The 23,546-nt window shown below is 49.9% G+C and overlaps 1 protein-coding gene across 1 annotated transcript; it reads left to right on the top strand.

The window, feature by feature from the left end:
• Positions 1–22: 22 nt before the first annotated feature.
• On the top strand, positions 23–22,301 carry LOC142194138 (phosphatidylinositol 3,4,5-trisphosphate 5-phosphatase 2-like; the record flags this gene model as incomplete). Its single annotated transcript, XM_075263155.1, is given in 24 exon segments — positions 23–115; positions 117–173; positions 474–596; positions 599–620; positions 861–968; positions 4,635–4,720; positions 8,492–8,594; positions 8,735–8,931; positions 9,026–9,143; positions 9,247–9,343; positions 10,573–10,711; positions 10,956–11,055; positions 11,179–11,267; positions 13,368–13,449; positions 13,538–13,627; positions 13,725–13,838; positions 14,480–14,568; positions 15,090–15,177; positions 15,307–15,462; positions 15,546–15,630; positions 15,726–15,875; positions 17,063–17,768; positions 17,898–18,025; positions 20,766–22,301. Coding segments are annotated over 24 exon segments (3,111 nt in total), but the record flags the coding sequence as incomplete, so codon positions are not given.
• Positions 22,302–23,546: the final 1,245 nt, after the last annotated feature.

Raw genomic sequence — 23,546 nt, 5'->3', positions numbered from 1 at the left:
TTCTCTCTCTCCCCCCTATCTCGCTCTCTTCCTCTCATGTCTTGATGAATTCTTCATAAATTTTTCTCCTCAGGCCCTGAAAGCATTACAGGACATGAGTAATTCGGCGCAGTCGGCCCCCGTGCCCGCAGTCCTCCAGAAAGGCCAAGAGCATCCCAGTGCAGACCTTTGAGGTGAGACAGTCGGTGCAGGCGCCCCCCCCTTGTCTATAGGTGACAGTATGTATTACACTTCAGCCCCACTCTTCTGCCTTTGTTGTGAAGCTTTATCTCCTTCCTTGTGCTGCTCATCCATGGCCGTCCTCTCCTGACACAGATGATGTCAGACTCCTGAGCGCCGCCATCATACCGCACACTTACTTTAGTTGTCACAGTCCTAATACGGCCTCTGGCTGGGAGTTGTAGTCCGAAGACAATTACTTTAAGTCTTAAGGTGTCGACATCCAGGCCTGAGATCTCCGTTATGTTCTGCAGGTGAAACTGGACATGCTGGACCTCACCAAAATCGTGAAATCTCAGAAGTACACGCTGACCGTGGACGTGGATGGAGGGAAACTCGTGGTCATGAAGAAGGTGAAAGAGGCTCAGGAGGACTGGAAACACCTTCGCACCACGACAAAAGTGAGTCCGTCATCCCTGAGAGAAGGGTCTATAGGTACAACACACACATCCCGGGCTTAAATACATTACTGCGCCCCCTGCTGGTTCATTGTCTCCACAGCACATGGTGTGATGCATTGCATTGTTGGAGGTGTAGTTTCACACAGGCAATAACCCCCTAGATTGTAATGCTGTGAGAGCGGGAGGCGATTTTAGAAGATACCGTATCTATAACTATGTATTTAAACCACCCCCCCCCAGTCCGGCAGCTGATCAAGTCCCAGCGGGTGCCGTCTAAGCTTGGGATCGTGTTCGAGAAGGAGAAGGATAAAACGCAACGGAAAGACTTCATCTTCTTCCAGCGCCAGGGTAAGAAAGACCGCACGTCTTGAGCTTTGTGTCATTTTCGCAGGGATACAGTCGATGTCCCCAGTGTTTGAAGCTAGGGTCCCACCCCGTATTCAATATTAAAGAAGAGAGCTTCACACAAATATGTGCCACCAAATAAAAGTGTTTTATTGGTAGAGCGTGATGGAGCAAACGTTTTCGGCCACAATAGGCCTTTTTCAAGCTCTACATGAAAAAGATAGTAACAACCAAAATCAGTATGTACAACACCAGCACACTTCCAATATACAATTTCACCAATATTTACATATGGACATTTATATACATAGGAGAACCATGTGAATGTTGTTATAATTATACTCGACGGTGGTTTCAACAAGAGAAACTAAGAGAGACATAATATATAGTAAACTGAGTTAGGGTAGATGAACATGCCAGAAAAGGTACTAGAACATAAAGACAACCATCTATCCTGGACTCCTATACATATCAATCAGCATAAGCCATGACAGTGTTATATCATATCAAATAGTATAGGGAGCAGAGGCCAGAATAAAGCAAAGAGTAAAGAAACAATGAACAAAGAATACACATATACCTGTATGTATGATGCAAGAAATCAATAAAGACAAAGTCCAGCAGGTCAAGAGGGGTCCAGTTTCCTAGGAGTACCATAAGGTTCTAGTTAGAACCAAGAAAATAACATGAATGTATGCACCATGAGAGCTCGTCTCTAGGGGTCCTTACCTCTGCTGCCGCTATCAGGAAACCCGCTCCCCAGATGGGGAAAATGAAAATAAGTGAATGACACTATGCGCACAAGAATAAAGGGGTTAACTCCCACAGGAAAGCGCTACAATCGTGGCGTCTCCCCTGCTATAAATAGAGCACAGGATCACATGTGATCCGTAGTGCCTGCGCGTGTACCCGGAAGTGCGGGTGTAGTTGAAATGTGCGTGCGCGTGTCAAAGCCAACTCGCGCATGCGCAGTGACTAAAAAATGAAACTTAGTAAAAAAAAAAGGGGCAGAGAGACTGGACGGACGGCGCATGCGTGCGCCCAGCTCGTCCGGTAATATACAAGAGGAGGAATAAAGTGATTGTAAGTAGCGAAATGTAGTAATAACAAGTGAACTAATACACATCCTAAAGGGGTAAGAGAAAATAGATAATAATCCAAGGGGATACACCAAGATTACTGATAAAAGGAAAAAGGCATGAGTGACAAGAGTGAAAAGAAGACAGAAAGAAAGAGAATGGAACAAAAAAAAGGAAAGAGAGAGGAAAGAGAATGCAACTAAAACTACAACTAGACAAAAACGAAAAAAGTAAAGAATAAAAAAATAAAAAATAATAAAAAATAAAATATGAAAAATATAAAAGATCATAAAAAAATAAAGAAAAAACGAATCTTATGCACAATGAAAAAATGAAAAACTGAAAAATAAAAATTAAAAATAATATTTAATTAATGAAAAAATAAAGAGAAAAATTAAAGAAAAAGTGCAAAGTTTCGGCAAGGATACTGTTGAAGGCGGGCCCAGTAGGGTCAGTCAGAGGTAGACCTAGCGAGCCTGTGGAATAAAAATACATACAGGTAAGTATAATTAAATCATGGCATGTTAATCAATGGATGTAATGAAAAATAATCAACAAAGTAGATAGAACGTTGGTTTACAAATACGCATGAATTTCGTATTCTCGGTTCATGCCACGTGGCTCCATAGTCTGCAATCTATGGATCCAGTGAGCCTCACGTTTTTTGAGAAGAGTGATCCTGTTACCGCCTCTACGTGGATTTTCCACGTGTTCCAGAACTTGAAATCTAAGTTGGGAAACACTGTGCCCTGCCTGAATAAAGTGTGCTGGTATAGGTAAAAGTAGATTATGACAACGGATGTTTGATTTGTGTTGTTTGATGCGGTCTCGCACACGTTGGGTGGTCTCCCCAACGTATGCGAGACCAGCACGGACATTTGATAAGATATACAACAAAATTGGTGTTACAAGTGAAAAAATCATGGATGGGGGAAAGTCCTGACCAGAGTGAGGGTGGTCAATTTTGTCGCCTTTTAAGTATATTGGAACATTGATGGCAGCCAAGACATGGAAAGGTACCATGTCTTTGGCTGCTAAGAAAGGTTTGGCGAGGCTCCTTAAATTCTGATCCTAGGTCAGCTTTAACCAACCTGTCCCTCAGATTTTTGGGACGTTTAAAACCGGCACGAAAATTATTCTGAAACTCGGGGATTTCGGGATACGCTCTGGATAGTAGGGGCCAGTGTCTTCTTAGAATGCTATGAATTTTGTAGCTAAAAGGATGGTAAGAATGTACAAAAGTGATCCCTCCTGTCTTCCTGCCGGGGGCTAGAAGACGTTGGGGCAGCTTGTTTGGCCTCAGTCAAGGCTTTCTGTAGAATTTTTTTGGGGGTAACCTCGAGTTGAGAATTTGTTCTCCATTTCTTTGTATCTCAGCTCCCTTGTCGCAGTATCCTGAACTATTCTCTTTACACGAAGGAATTGAGATTTTGGAAGAGAATTTTTAGTAGGTTTCGGATGGCAGCTGGAAAAGTGTAGGATACTGTTGCGATCAGTTTCTTTACTGAAGATGTCAGACCTAAGTTCACCTGTTTCTGATTTAGTGATGAGTGTGTCTAAGAAACTGATACTTCTGATGTCATAATGGAGTGTAAATTTCAACTCGGGCCAAATGTTATTTAGATAATCAACAAATTCCATAAGGGTAGTGATAGAACACCGTCCAGACGCAGAAGACGTCATCTATATATCTTTTCCAAGTGGTAGCATGTTCACGGAATAGGATGTTGGTATATATGAATGATTCCTCAAACAATGCCATGTAGGCATTGGCATAGGGAGGTGCCACATTAGAACCCATTGCGGTCCCGCGTTTCTGTGCATAAAAAGTGTCTTGAAACATAAAATAATTCTCCATTGAGAATGATTTCTAATAATCAACGCACAGATTAACGATTTTTGAATCTACGTTATTAGATTCCAACAGAATGCGGCTTGCCTGTATGCCTTTGTCATGTTGTATCGATGTGTAAAGACTAACCACATCGAGTGTGACAAGAAGTGCATCTGGTGGGGGGTGTATCCATACTGTGGATAAGATGTAAAAATGCAGATGTGTCGAGTAAAAAAGAACGAGTGTTTTTGACGTGTGGTGTTAATATTTTTTCAACAAAAAATGGAGAGTGGAGAGAGGACCGGAGTCACTGGAAGCCACAATTGGACGACCAGGAGGATCGATCAGGCATTTATGAATTTTGGGTAAAATATAGATGACTGGAGTTATTGGATCATGTTTATTGAGAAAATTGGCGGTGTATTGATCAATGGTATTTGTAGCCAAATGTTTGGCCAGACACTCCATTAATACGGGTCACAATTTTAGGTAAGGGGTTATGTTGTAAAGGGGTATAATACATCAGTATCAGCTAGCTGTCTTTTGATCTCCTTAATGTAATTAGATTTATCCATGACAACAATCGCGCCGCCTTTGTCGCAGGTTTTATAACTAGAGAGTCATCTCTAGTTAGTTGTTGCAATGCTATCCTATCGTTTTGGGAAAGGTTAGATGTACAAGTGAGTTTATCCTTTTCAATATTATTACGAAAGATTTCAAGATCTTTTTGAATTAATGAAATAACTGTTTCCACAGCAGGAGAATTCTTTGGAGGTAGAAAAGTACTTTTCATAGTTAAGCCCAATTCTTTACATGATATTAGGCTAGGTGAATCATGTGTGGTAGGAATACTCGGGGATTTTGAAAAATGTACTTTTAATCTAAGTAGTCTAAACAATCTATGCATATCCAAGTCATGTTGAAACAAATTAAATCCATAGGTGGGACAGAAAGATAAGCCCTTTTGTAGCAAATCGATTTGTGCTGGACTCAGAATCTTAGAGGAAATGTTCACAACCAGTGATCCCCTTTCATTGTGTGGGGTTACAGTAAGGAGGAGGGGAGGAGATTCCTACCTGTGACCTTGTGGACATGGTGGAGGTAGAGGGTGTTATATTCTGCCTTCCTCTCCTTCTGGTAGTACCTCTGGAGAATTGGCCGGTAGTCCTACTCCCGTAGGATTTGTTGCTAGTGATGCTAGAGTCTGAAGTATCTGGGGAGGCAAACCTTTGACGAAAGTTAGTGCGGTTGTCAGGATACCCCTCCTTCCATCTATAAACCCTATCCGTTCTATAGTCCTCTTGATCTCTGAGGAATTTCTTCCTCTTCTGCGCCTGAACATCCTTGCGAAACTGTGATAGATTACTATCCAGTTTCTCCTTTAGGGCAGAAAATTCGCCATTAGGGCATGAGGAACGTAGCTGGAGTTCTGCACCCTCTATCTGCTTTTGTAGTGCAGCTATGCTTTTTTGTAGATATGTTATAGTCAAAGTCATAATGTCGAACGAACACTTGTTAAGTATTTGTTCGAATTGTAGACAGTATTAACATTCGAACAAATACTTAACATTGGTTGTGAACATTTCCTCTAAGATTCTGAGTCCAGCCAACGTGTGCGAGACCGCATCAAACAACACAAATCAAACATCCGTTGTCATAATCTACTTTTAACCTATACCAGCACACTTTATTCAGGCAGGGCACAGTGTTTCCCAACTTAGATTTCAAGTTCTGGAACACGTGGAAAATCCACGTAGAGGCGGTAACAGGATCACTCTTCTCAAAAAACGTGAGGCTCACTGGATCCATAGATTGCAGACTATGGAGCCACGTGGCATGAACCGAGAATACGAAATTCATGAGTATTTGTAAACCAACGTTCTATCTACTTTGTTGATTATTTTTCATTACATCCATTGATTAACATGCCATGATTTAATTATACTTACCTGTATGTATTTTATTCCACAGGCTCGCTAGGTCTACCTCTGACTGACCCTACTGGGCCCGCCTTCAACAGTATCCTTGCCGAAACTTTGCACTTTTTCTTTAATTTTTCTCTTTATTTTTTCATTGATTAAATATTATTTTTTAATTTTTATTTTTCAGTTTTTCATTTTTTCATTGTGCATAAGATTCGTTTTTCTTTATTTTTTATGATCTTTTATATTTTTCATATTTTATTTTTTATTATTTTTTATTTTTTTATTCTTTACTTTTTTCGTTTTTGTCTAGTTGTAGTTTTAGTTGCATTCTCTTTCCTCTCTCTTTCCTTTTTTTTGTTCCATTCTCTTTCTTTCTGTCTTCTTTTCACTCTTGTCACTCATGCCTTTTTCCTTTTATCATAATCTTGGTGTATCCCCTTGGATTATTATCTATTTTCTCTTACCCCTTTAGGATGTGTATTAGTTCACTTGTTATTACTACATTTCGCTACTTACAATCACTTTATTCCTCCTCTTGTATATTACCGGACGAGCTGGGCGCACGCATGCGCCGTCCGTCCAGTCTCTCTGCCCCTTTTTTTTTTTACTAAGTTTCATTTTTTAGTCACTGCGCATGCGCGAGTTGGCTTTGACACGCGCACGCACATTTCAACTACACCCGCACTTCCGGGTACACGCGCAGGCACTACGGATCACATGTGATCCTGTGCTCTATTTATAGCAGGGGAGACGCCACGATTGTAGCGCTTTCCTGTGGGAGTTAACCCCTTTATTCTTGTGCGCATAGTGTCATTCACTTATTTTCATTTTCCCCATCTGGGGAGCGGGTTTCCTGATAGCGGCAGCAGAGGTAAGGACCCCTAGAGACGAGCTCTCATGGTGCATACATTCATGTTATTTTCTTGGTTCTAACTAGAACCTTATGGTACTCCTAGGAAACTGGACCCCTCTTGACCTGCTGGACTTTGTCTTTATTGATTTCTTGCATCATACATACAGGTATATGTGTATTCTTTGTTCATTGTTTCTTTACTCTTTGCTTTATTCTGGCCTCTGCTCCCTATACTATTTGATATGATATAACACTGTCATGGCTTATGCTGATTGATATGTATAGGAGTCCAGGATAGATGGTTGTCTTTATGTTCTAGTACCTTTTCTGGCATGTTCATCTACCCTAACTCAGTTTACTATATATTATGTCTCTCTTAGTTTCTCTTGTTGAAACCACCCGGAGTATAATTATAACAACATTCACATGGTTCTCCTATGTATATAAATGTCCATATGTAAATATTGGTGAAATTGTATATTGGAAGTGTGCTGGTGTTGTACATACTGATTTTGGTTGTTACTATCTTTTTCATGTAGAGCTTGAAAAAGGCCTATTGTGGCCGAAAACGTTTGCTCCATCACGCTCTACCAATAAAACACTTTTATTTGGTGGCACATATTTGTGTGGAGCTTTGTGTCATGTGACCTGGTGGCAGATGACACTTAAAGGGGTTCTCCGAAACCCAGGGATAATGGATGCTGAGAACCTAACCACAGGAAATGTGCTCAGTCTGAGATTGTTGGGGGTCTAACACGCACCCCGCCGACCCCCACCGATCATCAGTATCCATTTACCTGGGTCTCCACTATGTCCACGGGGATTTCATATTGTCTTCTCCCTAATGGGGGTAGTTGTTAGGTCTCTGCCTAGGCCTGATCCAGACAATCATTGAGACTTCAGCTGACGCGAAACTACAACTCCCAGAGTGGATACCGGCTCTGCCATTCTTGGAGCTCCTGTAGAAGTGAATGGAGCATGCTGGGAGTTGTAGTTTAAAGGGATCCTATCATTAGATACCCTTTTTTTTCTGACTCATGTAGGAATAGCCTTAAGAAAGTCTATTCTTCTGCTACCTTTAGATGTCTTCTCTGCGCCGACGTTCAGTTTTGGTATGCAAATGAGTTTTCTTGCAGCACTGGGGGCGGTCCTCAGCACTCAAACAGCACTGGGGGCGTCCCCAATGCTGCGAGAGAACTCTCCAGCGACGCCTCCATCTTCGTCTGGAACGACCTCTCCCTGCGTCTTCTTCCGTCCTGGGTTTCAATCTTCTAGGCCTCGGGCAGAGCCGACTGCGCATGCTCGGGCCACGAGAAAATGGCCGCTTATACAAGCGTACTGTGTAAGTGGCCACAAGAAAATGGCCGCTTACACCAGCTTACTCCTGTAAGCGGCCATTTTCTTGAGGCCCGAGCATGCGCAGTCGGCTCTGCCCGAGGCCTAGAAGATTGAAACCCAGGACGGAAGAAGACACAAGGAGAGGCCGTTCCAGACAAAGATGGAGGCGGTGCTGGAGAGTTCTCTCGGAGCATTGGGGACGCCCCCAGTGCTGTTTGAGCGCTGAAGACCGCCCCCAGTGCTGCGAGAAAACTCATTTGCATACCGAAGAAAACCCGGCGAGCAGTGGCACGGAGAAGACATCTGAAGGTAGGAGAAGAATAGACTTTCTTAAGGCCATTCCGACATGTTAGTCAGAAAAGGGTATCTAATGATAGGATCCCTTTAACATCAGCTAGATGTGCCAAAAGTTGTTGACCCCTGATGTTGAGGATCATCCTCACCGTATTATAGGGTGGAACCTTGTCTGTCTCACAATGTCGCCCCCTCCTTTGTAGAAACGAGAAGCCTTCTGCCAATTGCTCCAGTTAATGAAGAACAAGCACTCTAACCAAGACGAGCCCGACATGATCTCCGTCTTCATAGGGACCTGGAACATGGGTGAGAATGAGCACAAGTCATAATTTCAGAAAAAAAAATATTGTAGTTTTCACATTGGCCACTAGATGTCAGCACCACATGTGGTTAAGCCGGTCTCGCATTACTGCCTGCTGTAAAACTGAGTGTTATCTCCTGCACAGGAAGTGTTCCACCCCAAAAGAACATCACCTCCTGGATGGGCTCCAAAGGGTTAGGCAAGACGCTGGACGAGATGGCGGTCACCATACCTCACGATATCTACGTATTTGGGACGCAGGAGAACTCTGTGGGTGATAAGGAGTGGGTGGATTTCCTGAGGGTGATGCTGAAAGAGTGCACAGAGCTGGACTATCGGCCGGTACGTCCTCGTGATGACACGTTACCCTGTGAAGCGCTCCCCTATAGATGGTGAGGTTAGGCTTCATTGTAATCTATGGTGTCGCCCCCTGCAGGTCGCCATGCAGTCCTTGTGGAACATTAAGATTGTCGTCCTGGTTCGCCTGGAGCACGAGAACCGGATCACACACATAAGCACGTCCAGTGTGAAAACTGGCATCGCCAACACGTTAGGTGAGGGGTACGCCATGAAAACTGGGCGGTCTATGACTGGCATCAGAAGGGTCTGGGGAAGGAAACAAGATGGCGGCTATAACGCTGTCTCTTCTGTGCATAGGGAATAAAGGAGCGGTGGGCATATCCTTCATGTTCAACGGGACTTCATTTGGCTTTGTGAACTGTCATCTGACCTCAGGAAACGAGAAAACCGCAAGGTAAGTGCCGACCTAGAGACCACCACCATGGCAGGATAAGTTGTGCCGCCATTGCCAGTCTGCTATACTATGAATGTGGATACTGGCGCCATCTTGCTGGGTGTTGGTTGGTGAGGGCACTGTCCTCCGGGGAGGTGGTTGGTGAGGTCTCTGTCCTCCGGGGAGGTGGTTGGTGAGGGCACTGTCCTCCGGGGAGGTGGTTGGTGAGGGCTCTGTCCTCCGGGGAGGTGGTTGGTGAGGTCTCTGTCCTCCGGGGAGGTGGTTGGTGAGGGCTCTGTCCTCCGGGGAGGTGGTTGGTGAGGGCACTGTCCTCCGGGGAGGTGGTTGGTGAGGTCTCTGTCCTCCGGGGAGGTGGTGGGTGAGGTCTCTGTCCTCCGGGGAGGTGGTGGGTGAGGTCTCTGTCCTCCGGGGAGGTGGTTGGTGAGGTCTCTGTCCTCCGGGGAGGTGGTTGGTGAGGTCTCTGTCCTCCGGGGAGGTGGTTGGTGGGGGCTCTGTCCTCTTGGGTGGTGGTGGGTGAGGGCTCTGTTCTCCGGGGAGGTGGTTGGTGAGGTCTCTGTCCTCTTGGGTGGTGGGGGCTCTGTCCTCTTGGGTGGTGGTGGGTGAGGTCTCTGTCCTCTTGGGTGGTGGGGGCTCTGTCCTCTTGGGTGGTGGTGGGTGAGGTCTCTGTCCTCTTGGGTGGTGGGGGCTCTGTCCTCTTGGGTGGTGGTGGGTGAGGTCTCTGTCCTCTTGGGTGGTGGGGGCTCTGTCCTCTTGGGTGGTGGTGGGTGAGGTCTCTGTCCTCCGGGGAGGTGGTTGGTGAGGTCTCTGTCCTCCGGGGAGGTGGTTGGTGAGGGCACTGTCCTCCGGGGAGGTGGTGGGTGAGGGCTCTGTCCTCTTGGGTGGTGGGGGCTCTGTCCTCCGGGGAGGTGGTTGGTGAGGTCTCTGTCCTCTTGGGTGGTGGGGGCTCTGTCCTCTTGGGTGGTGGTGGGTGAGGGCTCTGTCCTTTTGGGTGGTGGTGGGTGAGGGCTCTGTCCTCTTGGGTGGTGGTGGGTGAGGGCTCTGTCCTTTTGGGTGGTGGTGGGTGAGGGCTCTGTCCTCTTGGGTGGTGGGGGCTCTGTCCTCTTGGGTGGTGGGGGCTCTGTCCTCTTGGGTGGTGGTGGGTGAGGGCTCTGTCCTCCGGGGAGGTGGGGGTGCTGTCCTGTCTCGAGGTGGTCTCCACATTACATTTAGGGTCTTCCTTCTCCTCTCAGACGTAACCAGAATTACCTGGACATCTTGCGCCTCCTGTCTCTGGGGGATAAGCAGCTGAACTCCTTCGACATCTCCCTCCGCTTCACGCACCTCTTCTGGTTTGGAGACCTGAACTACCGTCTGGACATGGACGTGCAGGTGAGGCGGTGTCATACACATACATGGTGGGGCTGTGCCTCTATGGCGCCCCCTGTCTCCTGCCATGGAGTTACCTTATGTGCTGCAGCAGCAGGGCCCCCTCCCCCTCTGCTTAGTAACTGGGCGACCCATCCATCTCTGTAGTGTTTAGATGGAGGCGGCCGATTGGTCCCCCATATTTTAGGCGTAGATCTTTCACCCTTGTCCTTCATGTTGGATCTCATCCATTATTTCCGGATTGCAGGAGATCCTGAATTTTATCAGCCGGAAGGAGTTTGATCCGTTACTGAAAGTCGATCAATTAAATCTGGAAAAGGAGAAGAACAAGATCTTCCTGCGATTCAGTGAGACCCGATCCTCAAATATAACCCCCCCGCCCCCATCACATTGTCACACTATCCCCCTCCCCTCCTATTCCTCCCATCACGCTCCTCTTCTCATCATCCCTCCTTGTATTGTTTTGGCAGGTGAGGAGGAGATCACGTTCCCCCCCACATACCGCTATGAGCGCGGCTCCAGGGACACGTATGTGTGGCACAAGCACAAACCCACAGGGGTGAGTAGTCGCAGTGAGATGTGAGGTGCGCCGCGCCTTGTGCCTCCACCTGATCACATAGGGTCCTGACGTTATACCGTTCTGAGGATGAGCCACCTGATCACTATTATATAGGATCCTGACATTATACCGTCCTGGGGCTGAGCCTTCCTTTCGCTATAACATAGTATGCTGACATTATACCGTCCTGGGGCTGAGTCGCCTGCTCACTATCACATATTGTCCTGGGGCTGAGTCGCCTGCTCGCTATCGCATAGGATCCTGACATTATACCGCCCTGGGGCTGAGTCTCCTGCTCGCTATCACATAGTGTCCTGACATTATACCATCCTGGAGCTGAGCCGCCTGCTCGCTATTACATGGGATCCTGACATTATACTGTCCTGGGGCTGAGTCGCCTGCTCACTATTACATGGGATCCTGACCTTATACCGTCCTGGGGCTGAGTCGCCTGCTCGCTATCACATAGTGTCCTGGGGCTGAGTCGCCTGCTCGCTATCACATAGTGTCCTGACATTATACCGTCCTGGGGCTGAGTCGCCTGCTCGCTATCACATAGTGTCCTGACCTTATACCGTCCTGGGGCTGAGTCGCCTGCTCGCTATCACATAGTGTCCTGGGGCTGAGTCGCCTGCTCGCTATCACATAGTGTCCTGACCTTATACCGTCCTGGGGCTGAGTCGCCTGCTCACTATCACATAGTGTCCTGGGGCTGAGTCGCCTGCTCGCTATCACATAGTGTCGTGACCTTATACCGTCCTGGGGCTGAGTCGCCTGCTCGCTATCACATAGTATCCTGACCTTATACCGTCCTGGGGCTGAGTCGCCTGCTCACTATCACATAGTGTCCTGGGGCTGAGTCACCTACTTGCTATCACATAGTGTCCTGACCTTATACCGTCCTGGGGCTGAGTCGCCTGCTAACTATCACATAGTGTCCTGGGGCTGAGTCGCCTGCTCGCTATCACATAATGTCCTGGGGCTGATTCACCTGCTTGCTATCACATAGTGTCCTGACCTTATACCGTCCTGGGGCTGAGTCGCCTGCTCACTATCACATAGTGTCCAGGGGCTGAGTCACCTGCTTGCTATCACATAGTGTCCTGACCTTATACCGTCCTGGGGCTGAGTCGCCTGCTAACTATCACATAGTGTCCTGGGGCTGAGTCGCCTGCTAACTATCACATAGTGTCCTGGGGCTGAGTCGCCTGCTCGCTATCACATAGTGTCCTGGGGCTGAGTCACCTGCTCGCTATCACATAGTATCCTGACCTTATACCGTCCTGGGGCTGAGTCGCCTGCTCACTATCACATAGTGTCCTGGGGCTGAGTCACCTGCTTGCTATCACATAGTGTCCTGACCTTATACCGTCCTGGGGCTGAGTCGCCTGCTAACTATCACATAGTGTCCTGGGGCTGAGTCGCCTGCTCGCTATCACATAGTGTCCTGACCTTATACCGTCCTGGGGCTGAGTCGCCTGCTAACTATCACATAGTGTCCTGGGGCTGAGTCGCCTGCTAACTATCACATAGTGTCCTGGGGCTGAGTCGCCTGCTCGCTATCACATAGTGTCCTGGGGCTGAGTCACCTGCTCGCTATCACATAGTATCCTGACCTTATACCATCCTGGGGCTGAGTCGCCTGCTCACTATCACATAGTGTCCTGGGGCTGAGTCACCTGCTTGCTATCACATAGTGTCCTGACCTTATACCGTCCTGGGGCTGAGTCGCCTGCTAACTATCACATAGTGTCCTGGGGCTGAGTCGCCTGCTCGCTATCACATAGTGTCCTGACCTTATACCGTCCTGGGGCTGAGTCGCCTGCTAACTATCACATAGTGTCCTGGGGCTGAGTCGCCTGCTCGCTATCACATAATGTCCTGGGACTGAGTCGCCTGCTCGCTATCACATAGTGTCCTGACCTTATACCGTCCTGGGGCTGAGTCGCCTGCTCGCTATCACATAATGTCCTGGGACTGAGTCGCCTGCTCGCTATCACATAGTGTCCTGGGGCTGAGCCGCCTGCTCGCTATCACATAGTGTCCTGACATTATACTGTCTTAGGGCCGAGTCACCACGTCTTCTTCTCTGTCTTCTAGGTCCGGACTAATGTCCCCTCCTGGTGCGATCGGATCCTGTGGAAATCCTACCCGGAGACCCACATCATCTGTAACTCCTACGGTGAGTGCCAGTTATTACATGTGGGCGGGAATTGTGGGTAGATGTCACCTGTGATGTCATCAGGGGATCTCCTGCTTGTCCTCCTCAGGGTGCACTGATGACATCATGACCAGTGACCATTCTCCAGTGTTTGCATCATTCGAGGTTGGAGTGACATCGCAGTTCGTCTCTAAGAAAGGTCCGTGCTTTATCAATAAAGTTTTTCCATTCTGAGGGGCGGGGCTCCGGCCCTTGTCCTCTCCGCCCCCTGAGCTGACCGTCCTCCTCATGTCCAGGTCTCCTGAAGCCCTCGGAGCAGGCCTACATCGAGTTCGAGAGTATCGAGGCCATCGTGAAGACGGCGAGCAGGACCAAGTTCTTCATCGAGTTCTACTCCGGGTGCTTGGAAGGTGAGCGGCTCCTGGACATACACACAGGGGCCCCCGGGCCTGGGACATGCACACAGGGGCCCCCGGGCCTGGGACATGCACACAGGGGCCCCCGGGCCTGGGACATGCACACAGGGGCCCCCTGGGCCTGGGACATGCACACAGGGGCCCCCGGGCCTGGGACATGCACACAGGGGCCCCCGGGCCTGGGACATGCACACAGGGGCCCTCGGGCCTGGGACATGCACACAGGGGCCCCCGGGCCTGGGACATGCACACAGGGGCCCCCTGGGCCTGGGACATGCACACAGGGGCCCCCGGGCCTGGGACATGCACACAGGGGCCCCCGGGCCTGGGACATGCACACAGGAGCCCCCGGGCCTGGGACATGCACACAGGGGCCCCCGGGCCTGGGACATGCACACAGGGGCCCCCGGGCCTGGGACATGCACACAGGGGCCCCCGGGCCTGGGACATGCACACAGGGGCCCCTGGGACATACACACACGGGCCTGGGACATACACACAGGGGCCCCGGGCCTGGGACATGCACACAGGGGCCCCTGGGACATACACACACGGGCCTGGGACATACACACAGGGGCCCCGGGTCCGGTCAGGGGCCCGGCTATGCCTATAATATGGTGTCCTGTCTCCCCTAGAATACAAGAAGAGCAGCGAGAACGACAGTCAGAGCATCGACAACGTCAACTTCCTGAAAGTCCAGTGGTCATCAAGACAGCTGCCCACAGTGAGTGACCTGCAGAGCATCGCTCCCTCCACCTCCTGATAGATGTATCCTGAAGACTATTACACCACTTCACAGATCTGCAGAACTTCACTCCCTCCACCTCCTGATAGATGTATCCTGCAGACTATTACACCGCTTCAGCTAGATGTAGACCATCGCTCCCTCCACCTCTTGATAGATGGATATCCTGCAGACTATTGCACCACTTCAGATAGATGCAGAGCATTATTTCCTCCACCTCCTGATAGATATCCTGCAGACTATCACACCACTTCACAGATTTGCGGAGCATCGCTCCCTCCACCTCCTGATAGTTGTATATCCTGCAGACTATTACACCACTATCCTCTCTAGACCTCTGCAGAACATCGCTCTGTCCTCTCTTTCTGTATTCTGCAGATTATTGCCCACTTCTCTCTAGTTCAGCAGACAGTTGCTGTCATTTCTCCCTGTTGCCACCAGGTGGCGCTGCTCTTTGTATGATCTGATCCATGCTGGCGGTCTCTCTCCTGCTCTTACAGCTGAGGCCCATCCTGTCTGAGATCGAGTATCTTCAGGACCAGCACTTACTACTGACGGTGAAGTCCATGGACGGATACGAGTCATACGGTGAGGAGATGAGACCCTGGTCATGTGACCATAGTACGGTGTAATCCCATAGTCCGGCACTAGGGGGCAGGTGTAACCCGGATAGTCTTCCTGTTCTGTGGCGGTTTACCCCGGTGTTTCCTCCGCCAGGCGAGTGCGTCATTGCGCTGAAGTCCATGATCGGCAGCACGTCGCAGCAGTTCCTGACCTACCTGTCTCACCGGGGAGAAGAGACCGGAAACATCCGCGGCTCTATGAAGGTGCGGGTACCGGCAGAACGCATGGGAACCAGAGAGCGCCTGTACGGTAAGAAAAGCGGCGCAGCGTAAGGGGGAGGAGTTTAAAAATCCACCGAGACATGACTTGACATTCTCCTCTTCCTCCTACAGAATGGATCAGCATCGATAAAGATGAGACCGGCGCAGTGAAAGGAAAACCGCCATCCATCTCCCGCCTCAGCCAGGACTACATTAGGTAATGCCCCGCTCCCACTCTGCCCCCGCCCCGCCCCCGCACACGGCTTTATGATGTCATCGATCGATCCCTTCATGTTTCCTTTTTGCTTCTAGATCGACCAGCAAGAAACCACCGACGGCCGAGGCAGCGGCACCGACGCTCGGGAAGTTGTTAGAAGACCCCGAGAAAGGTCCTGCGCATGTCACCGGCCGCCCGCCTGTAGCACTGCCCGCCACCACCAAGGAGGACCCGGCACTGGCACGGTGAGGGGCGGGAGCGAGAAATGATTCACTAATCCCGGTTCTTACTCCAGTCACCCCCAGAGCTGCCTTCACCATTGTGCAACTTTCCTTCACGCTCCGATGTTGTATTTCTCTGCCTGCTCTCTTAGTGGCTGTGGTGCGTTGCATTGTGGGAGTTGTAGTGTCTGGTGTAAGAACTACAAGTGCAGAGCATTATGGGATCTTAGCTGCATCTGTTTGGTGCGTGCTGATTCACTTCTAATGCAACAGCATGCTTAGGACTGCAGCTTTGGATGTAACTGGAGTTTAAGACATGTAAAAGCAGAGTCAGCGCTCAAGCTTTAGATGTGACTGGTGTGTAAGACGTGTACGTGCGTGGTGCTGGTGCACTCCACAATATGGCTCGTAGGCAACAACATGCTTGTGGCTGCAGCTTTGTACATACTGGAGTAGAAGACCTATAATGACAAGTACACTTTGGTTACATCCAAAGCTGCAGTCCTAACGGCCTTTGTAAGTCTTATACTCTAGTTACGTGACAAGCAAACCATTGAGGCGAACTGGAATTCTAGAATTAATTCGTACAATACAGACACTCCAGTCACATCCAAAGCTGCAGTCATCACACTACGTCTTATGCTCCAGTTATGTCCAAAGCTGCATTCACAACCATGCTATTGCAAGAGAATTGCTTTCTGCAAATAGGCAGACGTGTGTCTTTATGACTGCAGCTTTGGATGTGACTGAAGTATAAGCTGTGCTGCTGCTCTCTATTTAGTAGCATGCCGGTGATTTCATTGTTAGACATAGCTGGAGTATAAGGTTTGTAAAAGTGGGGTTATGACTGCAGCTTTACCTGTGATTGGAGCGTAAGACGTGAGTTTGCACAATGCTGATGAATTCCAGAATGCAACAGCCTGCTTGTGGCTGCAGCTTTGGCAGTAACTGGAGTATAATTCTTGTAAAAGCAGAGTTAAGGCTGCAGCTTTGGATGTGAGTGGAGTGTGTGTATAGTGATTATACGTTCCAGAATGCGTTTCGACTGCAACAGCGTGCTTGTTACGTAACTGGAGTACAAAACAGCTTTGGATGTGAGTGGAGTATAAGACTTAAGTCTCAGATTTGTAGAGTTACTGCTCAGTATTGCGCTCTCTCACCAGTCCTGTGATGTCCGTCTTGGCCGATGTTGATTGTTGCGTACTTTGTAGGTGTAAGATGGAGGCGCAGGCGGAGGGTGACGGACTGGGCATAAAGAACAGCTTCAATAACCCCGCCTACTACGTCCTGGAGGGCGTCCCCCACCAGATGCTGCCCCCCGATGGCCAAGCGCCCGCTTCCTCTGCTCCCAAGAACAAGGTCCAGATCACGGTCCCGTCGCAGCGGCGTCTGTACCAGCACAGCTCCAGGAGCGAGGAGACGTCGTCCGATGAAGACGTGGGCACCCTCAATCTGCCGCCCCCCGATTTCCCACCCCCTCCTCTCCCCAAGTCAGCGGAGTTTGAGATGCTGGACAATCCTTTCTACATGACGTCCAGCGAGCTGCACTCCAGACCGTCAGAAGAGGCGGAGCAGCGCAAAGTGCGGGTGGGCGTCACCTTCAGCGATCCCCCTGAAACCAAGTATCACCCCAAAACTCAGTCCCGAACCCCTATACCCACCCCGCAGTCCTCGTATATGGCGGACACTCACAGTGCACACCAGGATGACCGCTCCTGCTCCGTGCTGCAGATGGCACGCACCCTCAGCGAGGTGGACTATTCCGGGAGCAAGGCAGAGTCTCAGAGCCGCCCCGCCCACCATATGTCCGGAAAAAGTAAGATGGAGCTTCCCCCCCGCAGCATGGACTTCGGCCGCCCCCTCGTCTTCCCACCGCACTGTATCCGGGAGAGTATCCAGGAGGATCAGGCCGAGGAGGTAAGAGAGCTCTTGTACTGATCCAATGTGATATCTGCTCCTGGGAAAGCTGGGTGACTGTAGAGTGTTAGTGTCACCCAGCTTTCCTAGGCTCTGAATGCTGCATCTCCCATCTTCTCCCTTTTGCAGGCTGCGTACCAGGGGGGTCGTAACTCCCTGCAGGGATCCAGTGTTGGCGAGTGGCTGCGGGCTATCGGGCTGGAGAGATACGAGGAGGGGCTGATCCACAATGGCTGGGATGATCTGGAATTCCTCAGGTACGGCGGGCACCAGGGTGCGAGTGTCACACCAGACGCAGCGCTGCACAATGCCAAGCCGCTCATAGAGATGTGGTGGACTGGGGGCAAATACTTATGGCCGTATATGATGTGGTGGTTATATACTGTTCAGCACTAGGTGGCAGCACAACACAACTGGAGCAGCTGATGATGTTATAGGAGGTGGCGACCTGGGAAGGTTATAAGGAGAATCTGTTCTCCCTTAGCCCAAACAGCAGCACAAGATGGAGGGGGGGGGTATTCCTGCCCCTATGAGCTGTTAGGACAGGTGGAACTTTTAATTAGCTAACAGTTTTTCCCCCTATAAGAGGCCGGCATCCAAATCTATGCGCAATGCTCTGACCAAGTCCAACCTGTGCGTCCTCTGCTCCAACTCAGAAGTGGGATAGGCCGGCAGGGATATCGCGGGACCTTAGGTAAAAATCCCTGGACGAACCTACGCTGCACCCTATCAGGGAAAAAGTAATGACTGGCTCTGAGGCAGCCAAAGCTTATAATTCTCCAGTCCATATAACATCTATTGTATATAGTGGTGTATACATGCAGCTATTCGCTAGGCTCCTCCCCTCTATGTGCTGCAGCGTCGTCCAGCATGGGAGAAGTACAGGCCGCGAGTCTCTGATAAGATATGAAGTAGGACTGCTCAAGATGATCATATTAAGGCCAAGAAACACTGTGTGTTAGCCATATTTCCCAGCCTGACCACAGCCAAACCAAACTCTGAGCACTACAGAGTCCAGCTTAGCCGAGCCCTGGTCCGTCTTGGAAATTCTGCCGTGACATGGACTGTTACCCAGCCCGAACATGGCCGACTTCAGACATTCCCATAATTCATTAGACATTACAGCTAAGCCTTATGATAGAGCAGTGCTGCAGTATAAAGCGTGGCAGGAGGAGAGGGCGCGGCCTAGAACGTGGCAGGAGGAGAGGGCGGCGGCCTAGAGCGTGGCAGGAGGAGAGGGCGGCGGCCTAGAGCGTGGCGGGAGGAGAGGGCAACGGCCTAGAGCGTGGCGGGAGGAGAGGGCAGAGGCCTAGAGCGTGGCGGGAGGAGAGGGCAGAGGCCTAGAGCGTGGCGGGAGGAGAGGGCTGCGGCCTAGAGCGTGGCGGGAGGAGAGGGCAGAGGCCTAGAGCGTGGCGGGAGGAGAGGGAAGAGGCCTAGAGCGTGGCGGGAGGAGAGGGCAGCGGCTTAGAGCATGGCGGGAGGAGAGGGCAGAGGCCTAGAGCGTGGCGGGAGGAGAGGGCTGCGGCCTAGAGCGTGGCGGGAGGAGAGGGCAGAGGCCTAGAGCGTGGCGGGAGGAGAGGGCAACGGCCTAGAGCGTGGCGGGAGGAGAGGGAAGAGGCCTAGAGCGTGGCGGGAGGAGAGGGCTGCGGCCTAGAGCGTGATGGGAGGAGAGGGAAGAGGCCTAGAGCGTGGCGGGAGGAGAGGGCAGAGGCCTAGAGCGTGGCGGGAGGAGAGGGAAGAGGCCTAGAGCGTGGCGGGAGGAGAGGGCAGCGGCTTAGAGCATGGCGGGAGGAGAGGGCAGAGGCCTAGAGCGTGGCGGGAGGAGAGGGCTGCGGCCTAGAGCGTGGCGGGAGGAGAGGGCAGAGGCCTAGAGCGTGGCGGGAGGAGAGGGCGGCGGCCTAGAGCGTGGCAGGAGGAGAGGGCTGCGGCCTAGAGTGTGGCGGGAGGAGAGGGCAGCGGCTTAGAGCGTGGCGGGAGGAGAGGGAAGAGGCCTAGAGCGTGGCAGGAGGAGAGGGCTGCGGCCTAGAGCGTGGCGGGAGGAGAGGGCAGCGGCTTAGAGCGTGGCGGGAGGAGAGGGAAGAGGCCTAGAGCGTGGCGGGAGGAGAGGGCAGAGGCCTAGAGCGTGGCGGGAGGAGAGGGCTGCGGCCTAGAGCGTGGCGGGAGGAGAGGGCAGAGGCCTAGAGCGTGGCGGGAGGAGAGGGCTGCGGCCTAGAGCGTGGCGGGAGGAGAGGGCTGCGGCCTAGAGCGTGGCGGGAGGAGAGGGCAGAGGCCTAGAGCGTGGCGGGAGGAGAGGGCAGAGGCCTAGAGCGTGGCGGGAGGAGAGGGCAGAGGCCTAGAGCGTGGCGGGAGGAGAGGGCTGCGGCCTAGAGCGTGGCGGGAGGAGAGGGCTGCGGCCTAGAGCGTGGCGGGAGGAGAGGGCAGAGGCCTAGAGCGTGGCGGGAGGAGAGGGCAGCGGCCTAGAGCGTGGCGGGAGGAGAGGGCAGCGGCCTAGAGCGTGGTGGGAGGAGAGGGCAGCGGCTTAGAGCGTGGCGGGAGGAGAGGGCAGAGGCCTAGAGCGTGGCGGGAGGAGAGGGCGGCGGCCTAGAGCGTGGCGGCCTAGAGCGTGGCGGGAGGAGAGGGCAGAGGCCTAGAGCGTGGCGGGAGGAGAGGGCAGAGGCCTAGAGCGTGGCGGGAGGAGAGGGCGGCGGCCTAGAGCGTGGCGGGAGGAGAGGGCGGCGGCCTAGAGCGTGGCGGGAGGAGAGGGCAGAGGCCTAGAGCGTGGCGGGAGGAGAGGGCGGTGGCCTAGAGCGTGGCGGGAGGAGAGGGAAGAGGCCTAGAGCGTGGCGGGAGGAGAGGGCTGCAGTCTGCTGAGCCTCTAATCAGATAAAACGTTGCGTTCAGACTCCAGTAGACGATGCAGCAGAGCCGGAGTCCTTGCTCTATCCTGTAATGTAATGGAGCAGTGCTGCAGTATAAAGCACAGTCTGTATCACATCTGTATACTCTTGTGTCTTGCAGTGACATCGTGGAGGAGGATCTGGAGGAGGCGGGGGTGCTGGACCCCACCCACAAGAAGATCATACTGGACAACCTGCAGCTCAGGAAATAAGTGCGGGCCCCTCCCCTCTGACGCGTGTTTACAATGCTGCACCTTATAGGCTCCGCCCCCGGGGCCATGTGATCACTAAAGCCTTACGCAGGATATTCCTGTCAGCGCTCATGCTGTGTTGCTGGACAACGGCGCCCCCTCCCGTCCTCCTATACATTTCTATAGATTTGACGTGTTTTTATTCGGCTAGTTACTAATATTTCCCAGTTGCCGACTTTTTTTTTTTTTTTATTTCTACTTTTTCTATATATTTAATACGTTTTCACATTTCAACGTTAGACCAAAATGGCCGCCGCGCCCGTCCTGGACCCGTACCTTGTTGTCATTGTGTGGCCGCTGGCCGCCATCTTGTCTACTGTTATTACCGGCTGGTGCCTTATAAAGTGTTCCTATGGGAATGTACGTTATCTGGGAGCGAGAATCTCCTCACTGTGGTTGTAGCGCCCCTCATTGGACGGAGCGCCGACCGACAACACATCCTGTTGTATGAAAGGGAATGGCGCTGTCTGTTTGCTGGATTTGGAGCCACAGGGTCTAGTCATGGTGGATGTATAAGGTGGAGTGCTGCCCCCTGCTGGACTGTGTGTGTACGGACATCAGGCAGAAATAGGAATCTTGACTGTGGCGCTGAGGGCGGGGCCTAAGGAATGCAACGGCGTTCACCTTGGACCAGAAGACGTGGCAGAATTTACCCGACGTACCCATGACTGACCAAATCCTTATCTGTATTTATCATGTTCTGTACTCCAGTCACTTCTAAAGCTGCATTCTCTATTTCCGTTTGTCTTCTGCTCTTGTCACCCCCAAAGCTGCATTCACTATTCATTGTCCTGCTGTTTCTCTGGTTGCTTTCAAGCAGTAAGCGCCATCACAGGTCTGTACTGCCCTCTGCTGGCTCAGTCTCTATAGAACGTGCTCCGCTGCATTGCGTTCTTGGAGATGTGCAGTGTATAAGTCTGTCAGGGGTGCGGCGCTCACTGATGGATAGCGGCTACTGACAGAATTGTAAATGCAGCTTGGGATGTGACTGGAGTAGAAAGATGTGACCCAACTCAGGACAAGTGCTCAGACGTGAAGCAGGACTGTGATGAAATAACGTGGGCCCTGTAATGAGAGATTGCAGGCAGCAGGGGGCGCTCTGCTCCTCTGCAGATCATGTGGTGCTGCTACTAGTGGGGGAGAGTCTTGTGGGGTCACTGCATTTCTATGGGACAATCATTGGCAAGGTGTGAAGTCCTGGCTGCAGCGCCCCCGGTGATTAATATTGGTTACCAGGGCGTAAAAAGGGAAATGAGACTCAGACGAGGTTATCACTGAAGTCTCCATCTTATCTTCTGGCTGTAAGAAATCTGTGAGTGGCGATGGCGGCGGCACTAACACGACTGTATGTTACTGATCAATATTCGTGTGTTTTGACAATAAAAAAAAAAAGAAATCAATCAGAACTTTTGTCTCCGACTATCTGGAAATAACCAAATGTAAAAATAGAACATATTATATCCTTATATACCATCAGTGCAAGAAACATCAGCAAGTTATACATACTGTAAGTGTCCTGACCGTGCACTATATTATATATCTAAACAGTGAGAGAAACTATAACCGTATCATCAGGTACACAGTAATGTTACTATAATACTGCCCCTATGTACAAGAATATAACTACTATAATACTACCTCCTATGTACAAGAATATAACTACTATAATACTGCTCCTATGTACAAGAATATAACTACTATAATACTACTCCTATGTACAAGAATATAACTACTATAATACTACTCCTATGTACAAGAATATAACTACTATAATACTGCCCCTATGTACAAGAATATAACTACTATAATACTGCCCCTATGTACAAGAATATAACTACTATAATACTACTCCTATGTACAAGAATATAACTACTATAATACTGCTCATATGTACAAGAATATAACTACTATAATACTGCCCCTATGTACAAGAATATAACTACTATAATACTACTCCTATGTACAAGAATATAACTACTATAATACTACTCCTATGTACAAGAATATAACTACTATAATACTGCCCCTATGTACAAGAATATAACTACTATAATACTGCTCCTATGTACAAGAATATAACTACTATAATACTACTCCTATGAACAAGAATATAACTACTATAATACTACTCCTATGTACAAGAATATAATTACTATAATACTGCTCCTATGTACAAGAATATAACTACTATAATACTGCCCCCTATGTACAAGAATATAACTACTATAATACTGCCCCCTATGTACAAGAATATAACTACTATAATACTACTCCTATGTACAAGAATATAACTACTATAATACTACTCCTATGTACAAGAATATAACTACTATAATACTACTCCTATGTACAAGAATATAACTACTATAATACTGCTCCTATGTACAAGAATATAACTACTATAATACTACTCCTATGTACAAGAATATAACTACTATAATACTGCCCCCTATGTACAAGAATATAACTACTATAATACTACTCCTATGTACAAGAATATAACTACTATAATACTACTCCTATGTACAAGAATATAACTACTATAATACTACTCCTATGTACAAGAATATAACTACTATAATACTGCCCCTATGTACAAGAATATAACTACTATAATACTGCTCCTATGTACAAGAATATAACTACTATAA

This window comes from Leptodactylus fuscus, chromosome 2 (assembly GCF_031893055.1).
Source record: "Leptodactylus fuscus isolate aLepFus1 chromosome 2, aLepFus1.hap2, whole genome shotgun sequence".
Classification (NCBI taxonomy): Eukaryota; Metazoa; Chordata; class Amphibia; order Anura; family Leptodactylidae; genus Leptodactylus; species Leptodactylus fuscus.
Note: the sequence above shows the minus strand (reverse complement) of the source record. Positions and strands in the feature narration are given on the sequence as shown.